The 19,818-nt window shown below is 61.8% G+C and overlaps 2 protein-coding genes across 2 annotated transcripts in view; one reads left to right on the forward strand and one right to left on the reverse strand.

The window, feature by feature from the left end:
- The window catches only part of LOC429518 (dedicator of cytokinesis protein 2-like), a 52,762-nt gene that overhangs the window by 13,260 nt on the left and 19,684 nt on the right, over window positions 1–19,818 (forward strand). The window contains 11 exon segments of the mRNA XM_015301282.4: window positions 86–183; window positions 355–444; window positions 593–693; window positions 813–947; window positions 3,896–3,935; window positions 3,937–4,008; window positions 7,007–7,077; window positions 7,355–7,461; window positions 8,290–8,417; window positions 8,564–8,608; window positions 11,002–11,097. Coding sequence (XP_015156768.1) covers window positions 86–183; window positions 355–444; window positions 593–693; window positions 813–947; window positions 3,896–3,935; window positions 3,937–4,008; window positions 7,007–7,077; window positions 7,355–7,461; window positions 8,290–8,417; window positions 8,564–8,608; window positions 11,002–11,097 — 983 coding nt within the window.
- On the reverse strand, window positions 13,256–19,792 carry LOC101747820 (protein FAM196A-like). Its single transcript, XM_025150444.3, has 3 exons — window positions 18,305–19,792; window positions 15,601–15,675; window positions 13,256–13,626 (listed from the first exon to the last, which is right to left on the reverse strand). The coding sequence occupies exons 1-3, from the start codon at window positions 19,696–19,698 to the stop codon at window positions 13,446–13,448; spliced, it is 1,650 nt and encodes a 549-aa protein (XP_025006212.2). The 5' UTR covers window positions 19,699–19,792; the 3' UTR covers window positions 13,256–13,445.

Consider the following 19,818-nt stretch of genomic DNA (forward strand, 5'->3'; position numbering starts at 1 on the left):
CCTGGGGCAGAACGGTGCCTGGGGTCCCTGATGTGGAGCCTGGCTGTGCACAAAGCCTGTGTTGATCTTTCCTACCTCCCTGCAGTGAACTTGCTGGGGCTGCTGAAGTGGCGGGCCAAGCCCAACGTGCTGGAGGGGAACCTGCAGAAACTGATGAATGTGGATGGAGGGGAGGTCATCAAGGTAGGAAAGGGGCTGCTGGCACACAGTGGGCGGCTGGCAGGTCCTGGAAATGGGCCGGACACCTCCGAAGGAGAGAAGCTGTGAAGGGACAGCAGCAGCTCTGTGCTGGAGGTCCCTCCTTCTCACGGTGCCGGGAGTGCTGGAACTCTCACTGCTGTCTCCTCTCTGCAGTTCCTCCAGGATACGTTGGATGCTTTGTTCTCCATCATGATGGAGAATGCGGACACTGACGTCTATGACACGCTCATCTTTGATGCCCTGGTAAGCAGGGTCCGTTTCCCAGCTGAGCTTTCTGCACAGGACCCAACCAACCATCGGTGTGGTGCCCACCTTGTGCCCGGGTCCCTCCCTGTGTCTGTGTGCTGGCTCCTGGCAATGCCCCGTGCTGAGCCACGTGCCCTCTCCCCAGGTGTTCATCGTGGGGTTGGTTGCTGACAGGAAGTTCCAGCACTTCAATGCTGTCCTGGAGGCATACATCCGCCAGCACTTCAGTGCCACGCTCGCCTACAAGTACGTATGGGGCACCGGAGCCGGAGCAGGGACCGGGGGCAGGAGCCGCAGTGGGGCTCAGCACCGGGCACGTGTGGTGAGGAAGCACCGTGCTCTCCTGATGTGTCCCCATCCCGCAGGAAGCTGATTGGGGTGCTGACACAGTACGTGGAGCAGGCGAGCCGGGGGGAGCCCTGCGAGCCCCTCCTGCGCACCTTCAAGGCCCTGGAGTACATCTTCAAGTTCATCGTCCGCTCCCGGCACCTCTTTGCCCAGTAAGCGCCACGCGTGTGGGGGCGGGGCTGGGAGCAGCGGGGGGGGTCCCGCGGGGTCTCTGCGCACTGTGGGTGCACGCCTGGAGCCGGGGGGGCTGAGGGTGGTACCCGCGGCTCCGGGTGCTGCTGCGTCCAACTGTCCTCGGCTGCGCTCTGTGCCGCCGCGTCTCTTCCCGTGGAGGTTTTGCCCGTTCTCTGCCACGTGCGGGGCTTCCCCCGGTGCTGCTGGTGCGGGGGTCGGCAGCACTGTCTGTGCCCGGAGATGGGGAGGCCGAGAGGCGGTGCTGCGGGAGGATGTGCGCTCACAAGGCTGCGGTGATGGGCGAGCACCTCACCACGCCTGCAAAGCACGACGGCAGTGAGGCAGCGGGTCGGTGTCAGCGAGGAGCATTCCTGCAGCCGGGTGTCTGTCAGATTAACCGCTGCTGGATCGGATCCGCTGTCCGCGAGTGTCGGCACGCTGTGCCAGCCATCCCGGTGCTGTGGGGCTCACGTCCCGCCCCCCCCCGGCGCTGCGACCCCGCTCTGCCCAGCGGTGCTCGGTGCGGCTCCCGCTGCGACGGCCTCGGGAAATAACATCTCCTCTCGTGTGTGTAAATCACAGCATCGTGTAAAGCAGGGCCAGAAGGGACACGCGGAGGTCAGACGTAAACTCCTGCCCCAGGGCGGCGTTGGCTGTGCTTCCGCCGCTCCTGACAGATGGCTTTTGTCAATGCGCTCTTACAAACCTCCCTGCCGCAGACAGCGATGCTCCCCGGGCAGCCAGCGCAGCTCAGGGCCTGGCAGCCCAGCACACAAACCCTGCCCTTGCTGCTGCCCACCCCAGGAGCTGTCGGAAGGCCCCTGACGTCCTCATCCCGGCATATCGACCCCTCTGCAAAGCGCAGCTCTGTGCCGGCAGCGGGAGGGGCTGTGCGGCCCCGCGCCCTCCTGGTGCTGCTGAGGAGAAGTGCACCCGAAGTGGGGACATCCAGGGCTGTCCGGGACCCGGTGTCCTTTGTACCCTGTGGGCGCTGGGTTCCCATTCTCACCCCCTTGGGTTGCGGTGGGACCGACAGCACTCCCAGCCTGGTGTGCACGTGGGGACACAGAGATATCAGTGGTGGCAACTTCTGAGAATGCTGCCAAGCAGTTACCAGGAAGGGCAGGTTGTGTTCCTGTTTCATTCCTGGTATGGGGCAATGAAAGCTGAGCCGCCCCAGCAGCGAATGGAGGTGATGTGCCCTGTGCAGAGCAGTGCAGGATGTGGGGTGTACTGTGCTGAGCAGCTGTGCTGGATGTGGCTGCAGATGGAGGTGGTTGCAGATGGAGGAGGTTGCAGATGAAGGTGGTTGCAGGTGGAGGTGTCTGCAGATGGAGGTGGATGCAGGTGGAGGTGTCTGCAGATGGAGGTGGTTGCAGATGGAGGTGGTTGCAGATGGAGGTGGTTGCAGATGGAGGTGGATGCAGATGGAGGTGGTTGCAGATGGAGGTGGATGCAGATGGAGGGGGCTGCAGCCCCACGGCTCCATCAGACAGAGGAACCCACCCCTTTGCTTTGAGTGGAAGGAGAGGGCAAATCCCCAGCTCGTAAGGCTTCCGGCAAAGCAAATTAATTCTGAGGAGCATTTGCAAACAGCTGTATGAATTAGTTAGTGTTAAAATAAAGACATCCCCGAAGACATGTAGTTTTTATTCATCTTTCCTTTATCTTTGAGATCTTAACAGTGGAATAACACGGGTTCTTCAGATCTCCCAAATTCTTTAGACGGTGCTAAATTCTGTACACAGTCTGTAATTGGAAGAAATTAGATTGTAATTACAACGAGTTACTGCAGATTGCTGGATCTGTTTGGTGATGTCCGCTGCAGCCAGAACTGGGCAGTGGCCCCAGCTCTGCTGGTGGGGGACGTGGAGGGCACTGCTGCTGCCAGGGCTCCCGGTGAGATGCTCTGAGCCCGTGGGTCAGGAATGGACCCCAAAGCACGGCTGCCTGCATCTGCTGCATGGTGCACATCAGTGCTACCTCGGCCTATGGGGATGTGCAGTGACCGCTTTGCAGTGCTCTGGTTTGAGCTGTGGCACACACACAAGGTCAGAAAGCAGTGCTGATAATTCCTCTCAAGTTGTTCATGCAGTGCATCATATTCATCCCTGCCCTCCTGGAATTTTGTGGGCCAGAGTTTGTGGTGGAGATCAGCTTGAAAGTTGATGGCTGTGGGGAGGTGGGGAGGTGTGTGGGGAGGGGGAGGGGGCATTAAAAAGGGACTACGTGAAAAATTGGATAAATATCCAGTTAATGATGCTCATCACATGGCACTGTGCCTGTGAGAGCGGAGCCATGCAAGGCCTTCATTTCATCCCGCTGATCCCAAGGCATGCGTGCTGCTCTCCTTCCCTGGCCTCATCTCTGGGTGTGGGCTGAGCGCAGCTCCGAGGCGCAGCATTGGGCTCCTGAGAGGGCAGCGGTGCTGGGAGCCCCACACTCAGTGGCTGCATATGGGGTGGGAGGGGGGAACTTCCTTCAGTTCACCCCAGCCGTGGTTGCACTGCAGCGCTGACCAAGGGCTGCACACAGCAGTTATTCAGTGTACGCTCTGTTTAAGATCAACCGAGATGCCTCAGCCAAATCATTGGGGTTATTTCCCTTGTATGTTCCTTTGGGCTCATTTACCAGAAATGAGAAAGATGAATCTGAAAGCAGAACGACCCAATTGCCACCTTAAAAGGCAAAGAAGCAACATTTTGGCACAAAGCAGGCTTGGGGGTCTGCAGGGATGGGGCACCACCGCCCCTCTGGGCAATCAGTGCCTCACCAGCCCGAGGTTTCCAGCAGAGGTGGGAAAAGGTGATGACGTCCCCATCCCTGGGGCTGTTCAGAACGATGGAGCTGTGGCCCTTGGGGACACGGCTCAGTGTGGGTAGTGGTGGCAGTGGTGGTGGCACGGGGTAACCTTTGGCTGTTGCAGGCTCTATGAGGGGAAGGAGACGGCCGAGTTCCAGCGCTCAGCTGCAGCGGCTCTTCCAGACCCTGAACCAGCTGATGAAGTCCACTCTGGAGGGGCCCACACTGCTCTCCCAGGTATGGTGGGGGGCTCCAGCTCTGGTCCAGGTGGGGGGGTGAGGTGGGACGGACGGACGGATGGATGTGCAGACAGGCAGTGTGCACAGCTGGGTGCACAGTGCTGCAGCCAGGGGTGAGCTGGAGCTCCCTGCTGCAGAGCTGCTCCTGGCCGAGTGTGGGTGTCACGGTGTCATGACACCGGGGCAGCTCAGCCTCTGCCTTTGTTTCACTGCTGTCTGGGCTGATTCTGTGGTTCTGTGGTTTCTGTGTTGTGCTGCTTTGTGGCATTCTTAGGTAGCGCCGTACAGATTAACTCATGGTTTAAAGCACGTAGTTTGGGGGTGGATAACGAAAGCAGTCTTCACGAGGAAGGGGGCTGTCCCTCCTCATCCTCTCACCTCATCCAACTTCGGCTCACTCCCCCCGTTCCCACTCCCCCCGTTGCCCCATGGATGCTCTGTGCTATGGAACCCCACTCCCTGCAGTTTTACAGCTCACCCGAGTGATTTGTGCATCACTCAGCACTCTGAGTCGGCCCTGAAGGAAATCATTTTTGCAAACACAGCGTAGAGCGGCACCATCCAGGTGCAGCAGAGGACGACCCGCCTTTGCCGCTCCGGACACCACATCCCTGCAGCTGAGCTCCTGCTCAGGTCGGGAATAGTGGCGATGAGAACAGCAGAACGCAGCTGTGAGGTGCGGGCGGGCATCGTGCAGCTGCCCCGAGAGCTGAGCGGGGACGCGCGGCGATCTGCCCCAGCCGGGCTCAGCGGGCGCGCGGTCCGGGGCCGTCAGCGGGGACACCGGCGTGGCTCCGCCCGAGGGGGCTGCGCTGACCGCCGGGCCGATGCGCCGCGTGTGGCTGCGGGTGCCCCTCTGAGTGCCGCCGTCCGGGTGGATCCCGGCAGTGCTTCTCAGCCTCAGTGCGGCCGTTTTTCTGTATTGGGTGCGCAGTGGGTGCGGGCTGCGCGCCGGGGATGGTGACAGCGCTATGGCAACGCGCCCATCGCAGGCAGCTCACCCAAAGTTGGGAGCGATTCTTAGGGGAGCCCATCTGAGCTTATTTATGCATGAGGGTTTTTCCCACGCGGGCGGCCCTGACCCGGGGCGCGGCGCGGTGTTTGGCATCACAGCCCCATAGCTGCCCCGAGCTCTGCCCGGCCCGGAGCGCGTCCCCGCGTGTGCAGCTCCGAGGGGAGAACCTCGGGATCCCTCCGTGTGGATGCAGCCGTTGCGCAGAGCCCCCTCCCCACCGGAGGGACCGCCTCCCCCCCCATCACCGCCGGCGGTGCCCGCGGGATCTGCCGTCGGCTGACGCAGCTCTGCCTACTCCTGTCGTTAGAGCTGCAATTATCTGATCAGCACAGGCAGGGCTGATAATAGCTCGTTAGCTGCAGCACTCCCGGGAAGGAGCCTCCTCCGTGAAGGGAGCGCTCCGTTGTTGCACTACTTCAGGCGTTGGGGTTTTGCACTATTTTGACTGCTCTGTGCCACGGGAAGGAGCCTCACAGAATCACAGAGTCACAGAATGGTTGGGTTGGAAGGGACCTCGAGGATCATGAATCTCCAACCCCCCTGCCGGGCAGGGCCACCAACCTCCCCATTTACTAGACCAGGCTGCCCAGGGCCCCATCCAACCTGGCCTTGAACACCTCCAGGGATGGACGGGGCACCCACAGCCTCTCTGGGCAGCTGTTCCAGCACCTCATCACTCTGCTGGTAAAGAACTTCCCCCTAACATCCAACCTCAGTCTTCCCTCTTTCAACTTAAAACCGTTCCCCCTTGTCCTGCTGTTATCTGCCCTTTCAAAGAGTTGACTCCCTTCCTGTTTGTAGGCTCCCTTCAGTTACTGAAAGGCTGCAATGAGGTCACCCTGCAGTCTTCTCTTCTCCAGGCTGAACAAGCCCAGCTCCCTCAGCCTGCCTTTGTAGGGGAGGTGCTGCAGTCCTCTGATCTTTGTGGCCCTCCTCTGGACCCTCTCCAACAGCTCTCTGTCTTTCTTGTCCTGGGGGCTCCATACCTGGACACAGAACTCCAGATGGGGCCTCACAAAAGCAGAGTAGAGAGGGACAATCACCTCCCTCATTTAGGTCTGACGAGGAGTGCTGGGCAGGATGGAGCCAGGGACAAACCTGTGTGCTCCTGGGATGGGGTGCAGCCAGGCTCCCCTGGTAGCCCCACCACTGCTTGGCTGGTCCTGTTCCCAGAGCCTTGCTCTGCTCTGCACCTAAGGCAGCTCAGGTTTGGGATGGGACGGAGCTGCATACTGCGGGCACGGGCAGATCCCCATGGCACACAGCCCCTCTCCCCACAGCCATGCCCCATTGCTGTCCCCATGGCGCACAGCCCCTCTCCCCACAGCCATGCCCCATTGCTGTCCCCATGGCACACAGCCCCTCCCCATGGCCATACCTGGGGATGGCAGACCCAACTCTGACCATCGATTGTGGTTCCACCACAGGGAGGGTGCGATCAATGCAGAATTAAGGAGTGGCAGAAAAATTAATGTTAATCAGCCCAGCTTGGCTAAGCATGGAGGTTAATAAAGCAATCAAATGTAGGGGATGGTTTTTCTGAAGCTGTGAATGTGACTGAATGAGATAACCAGCACAGTGTGGTTGAGCAGCAGTTCAGCTTTGTACAGCATTCTGGTTTAAAATTAGCGTTGTATGAATGCATTAAAATAACTGCTTTTTAATCTTTTTAATATGTATCTTCTCAGTAAAGAAAGGGGAAAAAAGCAATTAGGGATGGAGAGGCGTCCTGCAGGGATGGGCACTTCTTTGGGTCAGAGCTCTGAGTGTTGGTGGCTGCTGGTGCCGGGGGCACCTCTGGGGCCATCGGAGACAATGGTTGCTGTTGAAAAGAGACACGGGTGCCATCACAGTGATTTTGGGTGCGGGGTGTGGGCAGTATAGTGGTCACTGCCCCGTCTATTTGGTGTCTGTCTGTCCATCCTTCTGTCCATCCACCCTGCCCCATAGGCACATGGTCAGCAGCCTCATCTTTCCACAGGGAGCAGCCCTCAAGTATCTGCCTTCCATCCTGGAGGACGTCTTTGGGATCTTTGATGCCTCTATGCTGGGGTAGGTGTCCCCGGCCCCAGCCCCACTCCCTCCCGCAGTGATACCCTCCCCAGCTGCCCCCAGGATGGGCGGTGCCTCCTCAAACCCTTCCCGTGCAGACGTGGGGGTTTGGCTCAGCTTTGGCAGGGCTCAGTTGGTCCCCAGTGCTCCCCCACTGTCTCCAAAGGAAGGGGATGGCAGTGCCTGGGGCCACAGAACAGCCTGGCCTTGTCCTGGCCTTGTCCAGGTCCTGCAGCGTGATGGGTGATGCTCATTAATTCCCCCCTCTGCATGGCAGGGTCCTGCTGCGGGACTTCATCGGCAACCTGCAGCCCCAGCGCCTGCTGAGGCAGAAGCTGCAGTCCCTGACCGACATCGTCAACAGCAAAGTCTTCCAGTCCTATGGTGAGAGCAGTGCAGTTCCTGCAGCACAGCACAGCCCACACTGCTGGGCACAGCACCGGGGTTGCACAGGGATGTGTGTTCCGCCCCCCCCCCCCCCCCCCCCCCCCCGCTGCCCTTACTTTGCTCCAGCAGTGCTGGGTTGCGTCTGCAGGATGTGAACCCCCAGAGCTGCTGCCAAAAGCCACGCATCGCCCATGCCTGGTGCTGTGGTACTGAGCTCCAAGAACAGCTTTAAAACACATCGTGTTGCAGAAGGAAATCGGGCTTGGAGGGAGGAAAGGGGTGTAGAGAGGTGACAGCAGTGATTTTCAGGGCGAGGATGTTGGTGTCCAAAGGGAAGGACACCGTGTGTGGTTTCCCAGCTCTGCCTGGAGACTGCTTAGAGCCATGGAACCACTGAGGTCAGAGAAGGCCCTTAAGACCACCCAATCCAACCACCCGACCATTGATATTCTTAATATCGATGGTGAAAAAGGAGCAGGCTTGTTAAGTTTTGCCTGCGAGGAGGAAGGGGCTGCCAGGACGTGGCTGTAGGGTTATCTCAACACGCTGAGCAGCACCATGCGGAGGCAGCACTGGCCGAGCCCTGGCAGCTGAGGGCTCTTTGGGTGAGAAAGTCTCCATCTGTTGAGTTAAACCCAAAGCTCCCTTAGCAGAGAAGCAGTGCAGAGTCCGGGAGCCTTTCTGTTAGGATCTCAAGTCTTTCCAGAACAATCTGCTCCAGGCTGCAGCCCAGATGCCTTACGCTCCCTCTGCGCTCTCGGTCCCTCTCAGTGTGGGGAGCGGTGGGTGCCCACTGCCGGCCCCACACCTCCACCTGCCCCACAGAGTGCCGGGATCTGCTGCTGCGCATGGCCGTGCCCGTCCTGCAGGACCTGATAGAGAGGGGCGAGGAGGAGGACGCCTGCGTTGAGCTGCTCAGCACCATCCTGGAGGTGCTGTACATGGCCCAGAAGGTATCGCCCCGCTGCTCTGCTGGTCCCTGCTCTCTGTGTTGGCTTCACCTTGGAAATACGTCTGGCTGCTGTTCATCACTGGGGTTGCTGTGGTGGGACAGTGCTGTCCTTGCAGGCTTTGCACTGATTTGCTCTGTTTGTTGCAGAGAGCAGAGGAGGACCGGCACAGGGAGCGCAGCAACTCGGAGCTGGTGAGTGCCAGTCCTGGGGGTCTGCAGGGGGAATTTGGGCACCCAAACACTGTGGAGAGCCTCACGTACCTCCTGCCCAGCGCAGGCCTGGGGCTGTCACCTGGGGTCGGTGCGTGGAGCTGTGCTGCTGCGGAGATGGAGGAGCCTCCTGCAGCAGCGACTGCTGGGGCTGCGGGCTGTGGGCTGTGCTGCGAGCTCTTACAGCTCACACCCAGCTGGGTGTGTGTATGAGGACAGTGCCCTCTCAGCAGTGCTCTGTGCCATGGCCTGTTTTCCACAAGGTTTTCATTACTTCTCACCTCTGATTTCCCTCAGTGAAGCTCTGCGGGTGAGGTGTTGTTCTCTTGACCCATGGGACTGACAGAGACCCTTGCAGTTGCTCGGGGCTCTGCCTGCCCAGACAGCCCTATAGCTGCTCCATGGGATGGAAGCACCCAAACAGTCCCCAGATCTGCTATGGTGGGTGATGAGGGCAGACCCCCCCACACCTCCAGCAGTGTCTGTCCTGGGACCCACGGTGCTGTGAGCGTGCTCTGCGTTCTGCTGGGCCGCCCCTGCTGCTGCTGGGCACTGGCTGTGGTACAAGGCAGCTGGGCTGTGCACTGGGGCAGCTTTGGGCCTCAGGATGCTGCAGCCACGAAACCTCTGCAGGTTCAGCTCAGCTGTCATGCCAGGCTGATGCCTTGGGTGCAGCCATGCCCGTGCCTCAATGTCTGTGCCCTGTCCTTTAGCTACACACCACCCCACAGCCCCTGTTGGGCCATGTCCCCTGCCACCCTGCAAGCCCTTGGAGGTCCTGGCAGCTCCCGGTGCAGCTGTTCCTGCAACATTTTAGGAGAGCACGGAGCTGTGCTCCAGCTCAGCAGGACACTGCCTCTGCCTGCTTTCCTATGCTGGCAGCTATGCCTGTGCCATACCCCGGGCTGTGTCTGGGTGCCCTCCAGGTGTCTGTGACCCCCCTCAATGTGTCCCATGATGGAACAGTGCATCACTTTTGGACGGCTGACCTCAGGCACACAGCAGAAGCAGTGAAACACCCTGCAGTACTTCTGCACTGCTTTCTTGCAGGCACCTCTGAGATTTGAGTGGGATTTCCTACAGGAGATCTCATCACTATATACCTGCTTGGGAACAAAGTGCTCTTATGCTCTTAAGACATCCACCTGGGGCTGCCAGGGGTCGGCATGTGCCTCGCTTGGAGGACAGGGACAGAAGGCAGCAGGCAGCAAGGGGACACTGAGTCCAAGACAGAGGCAAAAGCTGCAGCAGGTGTGGGCTGTGCTCCTGGTGCAGCCGGGGTGGGACTGAAGTTGAGTGGCGGGGATCGTGGCAGCCACCAACTGCACTGCACTGCATCCCTGCGTGGGGACAGGCACAGCCAGATGCAAAAAGAAATGTGCAGGCTGAGGATGCAAGTGCATTCTGAGAGGCTGCTGAAGGGATGGGGTCCCTCCTTTCACATGGATCTGCTGTGCAAAGGATCAGTTGGGATTTCTGCACTCTGGGCTCTCAGTGTGTAGCATGCAGTTGGGGCAGTGGGGGTTTGCAGCTGCCGAGCAGAAGTTTTGGGAAGGATGAGTGGATGGAGGAGTGAGAAGAGTGACCCGGTGCAGGAGACACGGGCTGTGTGCAGGGGAGCAGCTGGTGGAAGTCTCATAGAATCATAGAATGGCCTGGGTTCAAAACGTCCTCAAAGATGATCCGGTTCCAACCCCCTGCTGTGTGCAGGGTTGTCAACCAGCAGCCCAGGCTGCCCAGAGCCACATCCAGCCTGGCCTTGAATGTCTGCAGGGATGGGGCATCCACAGCCTCCTTGGGAAACCTGTTCCAGTGTCTCAGCTGAAGATGTCCTAGTTCTGCCCTTTCCCAGCTCTGTGGGCACTGTGGAAGCCATGGGTGTCAGAGCTGCAGCTCAGGAGCATGGAGGCACAGCGTGGGTTGGATGTGTGCTCCGTGCCCTGGGCTGTGCTGTGCCCCATGGTGAGTTCGGGGTCTCTGCTGACACTGTCAGTGCCACCACCCTGACGTCTCCTCAGGATCACTCTGTGTTACACATCTTGGCCACCTGACAGGAGCCGGAGCTGCCCAGCAGCACCGCAGGGCCCTGCTGAGGGTGTGGGGATGGTTCCTTCTGTGCCTGCCTGGAGAGAAAGCCCCGCTAACTCTGCAGCTTCCAGCAGGGAGCTGCGGCAGAGGAGGAACCTGTGCTGGGGCTGCTCCCCGTGCGAGCGGCTTCTGCTCGATGGGCTCCAGTCGCCTGTTGCTCTCAGGGGCCTGGGGTGCTGCGTGTGGCACAAGGGGTGCCCCAAGCCTGGCTCGGGGTCACCTGGGGAGATGCGCATCGCCTGCGCCCCACACCACCCACTGCGGCCGTGACACCCCGTGCCTTGCAGGTGAAGGTGAAGAGGCACGTCCAGCTGATCCTGGAGCGGCTGCTGCACACCGTCAACCGGAGGGTGATCGTCCTGGAGAGGGACAACAGCCTCAGGGTGAGTTACCACCGCCTGCGCTGGGTGCGGGACCGCTCCGCTTCCCCTGGGGATGAGGAAGTGAGGGAGGGGCTGCATGATGTGGGGATGGGGAGCAGGTTGCAAACGTTCCTTGGCGGTGCCGTGGTGTCTGACAGCAGCTGCTGGGGATGGGTTTGTGGGTATTTAACGCAGCAGGATGCACGAGGAAGCCCAAAAAAGGAAGGAGGAAATGCGGCAGAAGCAGGTCGTGGAGTAGGGGGAGTGCTGGGAGGAGCACGCAGGGTGTTTGTGATGCAGGAAGCTCGTTTGGAAGCAGATGCGGGGGTTTGGGCTGTATTCTCTGGAAAACGGTGTCTGGACCCTACGAACTTTCCTCATTTTACACATGGGAGGAGTGTGCTGGGATGCTCACCTCGTGCTGAGCTGTTGGCAGGCTGCAGCACGGCTGAGGCTCTGCGCAGAGCAGCTGCACCGGGTGCAATGGTTCCATCATGCAGGAGGGGGAAACGTGCTCTGTGCAAGTGTGGCCAACCAGGCTGTGTGGAGCAGGCCAGGCACGTGGCTCTAGGTTGTGTGGGGCAAGGGGATGGGTCTGGTGGCATTTGGGGTGCAGTGCCATGGGGAACGGCCATGCTGTGTCATACCATGCTGTCCAATTCTGTGCCACGTTGTGCCGTGCCATGCTGTGCCATGAACCATGCCCGGGGGGGTTTTCTGGGGCAAACCGGCAGTTCTGCCATCCCACGCTTGGCTCTCATTCATAAATATGTGGCTAAACCAAGGTGCTACGGGCAGGATGGGACCTTCCTTCTCACTGGCCGTGCTGCTGCTCCCTGGCAGAGGGGCTGGCCTGCTTCACGAGCTATTCCAGACAGCACCTCTGTGCTCCTGGAGTGGCCCCATTGCTGAGATGGTGGAGGGTGCTGTCCCTCCTACTCATCTGGCTGCAAGTAGCTCTGTGCTGGGCTGTGCCAGGCTGTGTTAGGCTGTATAAGGCTGTGCCAGCAGTCGGGGTGGGTGGGCTCTTGCTGGTTGTGATTCAGGTGGATTCAGGCAGGCGATGCGTGCTGGGTTGGGTTTGGTATCATCTCGCTTTTAGCCTTTGTTCTCAGAATGCATGATTCAGTGCCAGAGGAAGTGAGAGCAAAAAAAGAGCTGTTTGAAGCTACCTATGGGGCTGTGACAGAGATAACGAGCAGCGCTGGCTGCCGGAGCATGGCCTGATGCTCAACGTGAGGAGATGGAGAGCGATGCTTTGGCTGAGCCTCACTTTCTCTGCTTGCTCCTCTTCCCCCACTCTGCCCCCGCTGTGCTCCAGAAATGCTGTCTGGCAGCTTTCTCACCTTAGTTCATCCCTTTCATGGTGCTGTCACAGTTCCAGGCTTCACCCCACTGCTTGCAGCCCCCATCCTGGGCTGCTGCTGCCGCCGACCGCTCTGATCCAGGACCATCGTTACATCGATGCTGAGCTGCTCCTTTTGCAGGTTGGAATATTCGAGCTGCTAAATTCTGCCCCCTTGTAATCAGCTGCTGCGTCCTGCAGCTGGGGGCCTGGGCGGACACAGAGCCGGAGGGTCAATTCCTGCCCTGGGCTGCGCAGGGAGAGGAAACTCCATCCCATGAAGCTGCAGGGATGGCTGGGCTGCACAGTGACCCCGGCACACAACGGCCTCGGAGGGCAGAGCAGCAGCTCGGGGAGGGGAGGTGGCCTCGCATTGCGCCAGGAGAGGCTCAGGTTGGATCTTAGGAATAATTTCTCCTCCTGCAGAGCAGTTGGGCACCGGCATGGGCTGCCCAGGGTTTGGGGCTCGCTGTCCCCAGAGGTGTTCAGAACCACAGAGACGTGGCACTGGGGGATATGGTCAGTGAGCACAGTGGGATGGGGCGGCGTTGGGTGTCTTGGAGAGCTCCTCCAACCTCGGTGACTGATTCTATGAGAGCTGCAGCACTCCTGGGTCCCAGCCCGCCCGCAATGGGGCTCCTCACTCCTGCCCTTCTCCACCACCCCTGGCAATGGGCGCAGGGCTCTCACAGCGCTCCCACTGTACAGCGGGGTCTCCCAGGACCTGCTGGAGCCACGGGGCTGCTTGTGGCCAGGATGGGATCGCAGCACTGACGTGGGGCCGGGGCAGCTCCAGCCGCGTCCAGAACAGAAGCGCACAGCCAGGAGAGGGTGTAACAAAAATAGCTTCTCCCTGGAATTTATTGGTTTCTCCGTAAATACAGCCGCTGCTCCCCTCCCCTCTTATTTACACGGGTTCTTCAGTACGTTAAACAGAATGGTTAAAAGTACAAAAGCTGGTGCTACCCAAACCCTAACGTCGGAGGGAGGGAGAGGAGGCAGGAGCCGGTGTCAGTGCCGGGGCTCACAGGAACCAGAAGCACTTGCGCCGGGATTTCTTGGCGTCCAGCTTCGCAGGGGGTGAAGGCTCCTGCCGGGCGGGGGGGACGGGCCCCGGCGTGGGGCTGCCGTGTGCTGCGTCGCCCTCCATGTGGCTCAACACCCGCTGGAAGCGGCCCTCCTGCTGCCGAAAGTCGTGCTCCACGCTGCGGGGAGAAGGGGCGGCGTCACGGCGCCGCTGCGGCACCGGTGCTGCGGTGGGGGCTCAGCTCAGCCCGCAGCCGCTGCCCCCCACCGCCTGCAGGTAGCGGGGCTGTGAGCGGGGTGGGGGCCGGACCTGGGGCCGGGGGCGGCTATCATATCACTTAGAATCATATCCTGCCCACGCGTGGCACCGCGCTGCACCCAGAGCACATAGGGACCCCCAGTTCTGGAGGGACTTAGACAGACAGCCCTGACCCACTGGCTCTCCCTCCTTCATTCCTAGCATCAAAGTTGCTCTCGGAGCTGCCCTGCTTTCTCCCTGTCTGTGGCTCCTTGTCCTTTTCCTGCTGTTCCATCCCCTCACCCAACCTCCTTTGCCCTAAACATCAAATACACCAAATCCCTCCTGCAGAGCTGAGCTGCTGCATGGACCCTCCCTGAGTGCCCGGAGCTCATCCCCTGCACCCTGGGCTGGTGGCACTTTGGCACCGGGTAGTTTGGGTTTTGTGCAGCGGGGGCTGAGTCCCCGAATTAGGAATGCAGCAGCGCAGGGCTGAGGGGCGATGCTGTGCCCAAACCAGGAGGGGCAAGGGCTGGCTGTGTGCCCTGGGGGTCTACTGCAGTAGAATGCTCTGGGTATCGACCTGGCCGGGGTGGGAGCCAGCCCCCTGCCCTAGCTGGAGAACAGCGGGATGCAGTGCAGGAGCTGGGATCTTTGAGACCCCTGAGAGCCCCTGGAAAAGGGCTGTACCCAGCCCTGGGGTTACAGACCCCCACTGCCCTCGCACCCCTGAGCCCGGTGCAGCCACAGCACCAGGAGCAGGAGTGAGAGTCTGATACCAATCCTAATGCAAGGCACGTGGGCACCATTGTTCCGGGTAGGGAAGGAGGGGATGCATCACCCACCAACACCACCAGGTCTCCTGCACGTCCCCAGAGCCCCCCGCTGTCCCCACAGCAGGCAGGGCACTGGGGGCCACGTGCTGCGATGCTCCCTCACCCGGAAAGCACTTCCATCTCTGAGCAGCCACCTCCCATCAGATCAGCAAGGTGCTGCTGCCGACACCGCACGTGGCTCTGACACCCGTGCAGCAGGCCGGCACCCCGTGTCAGCACACATCACGAGGGCACCGTTATCCCCAGCTACCTCCAGCAGGAGGGGGGAGCTCAGACAGACGGCCGAGTGCCGGGCAGCGCGGGGAGCTGCTCACAGCGCAGCCGCTGTCCCTGCAGCCCCTTCCCGCTGTGCTCTCTGACCACCCGTCCCCGTTCTGCCCACCCAACCACCGACTCCCCCACAGCTGCGTGCACCCCTTGCACAGCACCCAGCACAGCCCCGTGGAGCTGCCCCCGTCCCGCTGCCCCCCGCTCCGCTCCCACCGTGTCCCACCGGAGCCTTCTCCTCACGTGGAGGCAGCGGAGCCCAGCGGGAGCCCTCAGCAGGACCCACCTCCCCAGCAGTGCCATCTCTCCCAGCCGCAGTGCCGCATGGAGACAGCCTCGTCAGTCCCAATTAGCGCTGACGGCCCCCACGAGCTATCGCGGCGAGTTGGCTCTGGGCTCGGGTGGCAATGAGCCGGCGAGAGGCAGCCCCGGTAGGGCCGGGCGGTGCGAGGGGACGGAGCTCGGGGGGGGGGGGGGGGGGAAACGGAGCCGGGGCACCCCCAGCCCCGATGTGCCCGAGAAGCGCGCGCCCCTCCGCCCGTGGCGCCGCTCAGGGCCGGCTCTGAGCGCATCATCGGTAACACGGCGAGCAGGGAGGAGCCGGGGCACAGCAGAGGTGCAGGCGGGACAGTTGGCTCCTGGATCATCCCGTACTGGGACGGCATGGGGACCCTGCTGGCACTGTACCACTGTGCGGTGTGCCGTCCTCGGGCTCAGGGAGGCATTTCTGCTATGAACACGGAGCACGGCGCGGCGTGACGGGGGAGGGAACGTGTGCAGGAACGTCCCCAGAGCGGCAGCGCTGCCCGTACCTGTAGATGATGCAGGCACAGTCCCGGCACGTTCCGCAGTTGGCGATGTCCTGCCCCGTCCGGTACGAGTGTCGCCTGCAATAGAGCAGCAGTGCAGTGAGCCAGGAGATCCCATCCCAGGGCCCTCCTCTGCGCCAGCACCGCAGCCAAGAGCCGGGGATACAGCTCTGCTCTCAGCTCCTCTCCCTGATCCCAGCCCTTCTCCCCTCCTCCCCATGCAGCGCCCTTTGGAGCCGGGCTGAGCATGGCTTGGTCGCAAACCAGACGGGTGCGGCAGAAGCCCCAGATCCTTTGCACGCCGTCAGCCCCATCTCATCACCACCCCAGAGCTGCACCTCGTGCCCAGAGCTGCCCCAGGGCGCCCCACACGCGGCACCATGGAGGGAGTGGGATGATGGGCAGTGTGGGGTCTGTGCAGGAGCACTGCAGTGCCCAGCGGTGCCCGACAGATGGGCAGGGGGAGAGGTGCCAGCCTAATCTCCAGCCTACGCTGGATTTATCTTTTTTTGGTGTTTTTGTACCAAAGCATCCTCCAGGGAAGGTGCATGGTACTGAAATAAAGCAGAGTTGGCTGACGAGCCCCAAAGGTCAGCTCAGCCCCAGAGCCATCCTCCTCCCGGATCTCTGCAGAAATGCTATCTGCTGCTGGTGCTGAGCGCCCGCCCCATGCTGCCCCACGCAGTACCAGGCTGACGGCTGCAGCCGGAGCTCAGAGCTCCACGGGCAGTGCCTTGGGCACTATGGGGAAAGTGCCCCAATAAGGGCGTCTGGTCCTCCAGCAGATGCCCCCTCCCCACCTCCCCTGGCCCTCAGGCAGCCAAGAAAACACCCCCTGTCCCACATACCCGTCACATTTCCCTGCTTAAACTATTTCCCTGTTTCTCGACCTTGATCACGGTTGTTCTCAGCCCGCAGAAACTGGGTCTTGTAGTGTACCAAATTATACCTTACAATTGGGATTATAGCACTGGCACATAAATTAGATCATGATACCTTTTATATACATACATTAAAAGCGCATAAAGATGTGTGTGCACACCCAGTGCTGTACAAGCAGTGCTGTGGGGGATGTGGGGATGCTGTGGGGTGCTGTGGGGCTGGTGGCACCACTGGTGTGCATAGCCTCAGGGCCACCCCACAGCTGTGACACTGACCCATGGCAAGTAGGGCCGGGCTGTTCCACAGAAGGACACTGGGATCACCCTTTATGGGATTTCCTACCCTGCTCCTTATGTCTCTGGGCATTTCGTTTGCTCATTTGACTGCAGCAGTCTATGGAGCCGAGATCTTAATTAAGCTGCCCGTGGTGAAGCTCCATCAGCTTCAGCAGGCGGACTCATCCCGGCAGCAGGAGTGCAGCAGCCCTTCGATGGGCTCTGCTCTGCACTGCACAGCCGGGCATGGCACTGCATGGCTGTGGGCAGGGATGGCAGCAGGTGGGAGCAGTACTGTGGTGGGGGGCACTGCCAGCCCATGTCCTGTGCACGTCACACAGCGTGGCAGACCCTCAGCAGCCCTGGAAGGTGAGGGCCAGGCGGATGCTGTGCTGGGGAAGGGGCTGTGCACCGTGTCCTGCTTCTGCGCTCGCTAACGCTTCTGTGGGATCCACCATTAGCCCTGCCTGGAAGGAGGCACTTAGCAGCAGTTTAATTTGGTTAAACAATTAAGCGCGCGCTCAGGCAGGAGGGCCAGGACTCAAGCAGGTGCCCATCTGGCAGGGCAGAGCTCACCGCGGGTGCCACCCGAGCACAGTGCCAGACACAACATGTGAGCGGTGCTGTGCACACACCCGGCTCAGCGCCTGCAGCACCAACAGCTCTGCCAGTGTGAGGACAAACTAATGAGCTGCCAAGCTAATGAGCTGCCCCATCGCAGTGCCCCAGGCCGTTCCCACACAGTGTGGCTGCAATGCCACCTGCAGCTGGTACGGGTGGTGGTCCCCATCAGCACCGTCACTGCTGCCCTTGGGCCACCTTAGACACGGGCAGTTCATTGACCAGTTGTGTGTGCCAAACCCTGCCCAACCCCACCGACTCTGCAAACCCTACCAAACCATGGCACACCCTGGCCAACCATGCCAGACCTGCCAAATCATGCCAAACCCTTCCAAGCCCTGCCAAAACGTGCCCCCTGTGCAGTCCTCCTAGCACAGGGGCCCATGCAAAGGCTCTGCCTCTCTGATAGCTGAGCCAGGGAAATTCTCACAGGTCACTGAAGGGAACATCCTGAGCCATGGCCAGGGCAAACCAGACGGGCCATGGGGCCCCCCCTGTGGTGCACACATGGCAGCATAGGGACCAACCCCTGGGTGCAGCCCTATGCTTCCCAGGGTGAGAGCAGGCGTGAGGAGCAGTGCACGCCTTGTGCGGGAGGGCAGGCACAGCAGGGGCTGTACACAGGGCATCTGCAGCAGCGGAGCCCATAGCTGGGACACACAGTGCCTGATCTCTGCCCTCAGTCCTCGATGGGCACAGCAGAGCCAAGGAGGTCCATGCTACCCTGTCCTCTGGCTGGTACAGCCAAGGGCTGGCAGGCCACTACCCCAAGTCACAGTGCCAAGCAGATCAGGATGGCAGCTCTGAGCTGCTTGGAGGGAAGCACGTCCGGAAGGTGACATGGCTCCCATCCTTGGCATGGCCACCCCTGTCCATCACCAGAGCCCCCGCAGAGCCAAAACCCCCCACAGGCCGCCCCATCTACTCACCCGTCCCGCTGGGCCTCCTTCTTCTCCAGGTCCTGGATGACGTCCAGCAGCACGCGGATGGTTTGCTGGCTGGTCTCCAGCACCCCTTCCAGGGACTGCAGCTGGGACTGCAGGTCCCCCTGTGCCCCCTGTCCCTGAGATGTGTGGCCGTGCTCTTCCCCCGCCGCGGCTCCCGGTGTCCCCTTGGCTGCCACCACCATCTGCAGCAGGTCCTGCACGTGGCGTAGCGTCTCCGATTGCTGGGTGCTGAGGCAGGGCTGCCCATGCTGGGGGGGCTCCGGTGTGTGCCCACCGGGCTGAACCACTGTACTGACGCCGTGTGGGGGTCCCTTGTGCCTTTCCGGAGCTGCCTGCTCGTGGCTGGGCTTGGCAGCCCGCAGCTGGCTGCAGACGTCCTGCGCGTCCGGATGGCTGAGTGCAGCTGGTGTGGTCTCCAGTGCAGCGGTGGCAGAGCTGTGCCAGCCTGGCGCTGGTGGGACGGGTGCTGGGGTGCAGCAGGGCCTCCCCCAGGGCGAGCCGCAGAGCTGGTGCTGGGGTGGCAAGGGGTCGTGGGGGAGGTTGCCCTGAGCTGGCTGGTGGAGGAGGGGCGGCTGGCGGTGCCCGCGGGGCAGGCTGTGCTCCGAGTCGCTGCGGCCGAGCACCCACACCTCAGAGGAAGGCTGGGTGCAGGGCACGGAGGCTGGACGCTGGGGGGGCCCCCGCCCCCGCCCACCCCGGGGGGTCCCGCCGGGTCGGGCGCAGGGCTCGGCGGAGCAGCTCTTGGCTGAGGGGGTACAGCTGGCAGCGGGGCACCCGGCCGTGCCCGGGTATGGGGGACAGGGATCCCTGGGCGGTGGCGGCGGCACGCGGCACGCCGCGGGGTGTTGGGTGTGGGAGGGGGCACGCTCGGGTGTGGGCATCTGCGGGGGAACTGCCCGCACCGAGGCAGCGGGTGCAGCTCCCCCTGGGCAGCGGGCGCTCCCCAGGGCGGCGAGCAGCCCCGTGTCCATGGCCACATCGCAGACGCTCCTGCTGTGGGGCCGGGGGGCCGGGAAGGGCTTCTGGAGGCTGGGGGAGGTTTGGATGGCAGCGCTGGCGCAGGCCTTCCTGGGCATGGGCAGCGTCAGCGAGCACGGCTGGGCCTGGGGCCAGCTGCGCCGCGAGGCACAGAGAGCCGCCGGCTCAGGGGGGGCCCTGGGGGGCGGCGAGGCACGTGGGGTGTTGGGGCCGGGGGCGGGCGCTGGGGGGGGGCTGCCCTCCACCAGGTCCTTGAAGCGCACCTGCTGCGTGCGGTTGCGCCGGCGCTGCAGGCGGCTCTCGATGTCGGGCGAGTCGCGGTTGAGCAGCACCGAGCGCACCGTCATGGCTTTCTCCTGGCCGCCCTCACCGGAGGGCAGAGCATCCCGGCTGAGCATGGCTCACAGCCCCGCCGCCGCGGCCCCTGCGCTGTGCCCGTCCCCGGAGCTGCCCGGGGCAGCGGGCGGCCTCATCCCGCGCCGCCGCGCAGAGGGGATGCCGCGCAGGAGGCGGGCACG

This window comes from Gallus gallus, chromosome 4 (genome assembly GCF_016699485.2).
Source record: "Gallus gallus isolate bGalGal1 chromosome 4, bGalGal1.mat.broiler.GRCg7b, whole genome shotgun sequence".
Classification (NCBI taxonomy): Eukaryota; Metazoa; Chordata; class Aves; order Galliformes; family Phasianidae; genus Gallus; species Gallus gallus.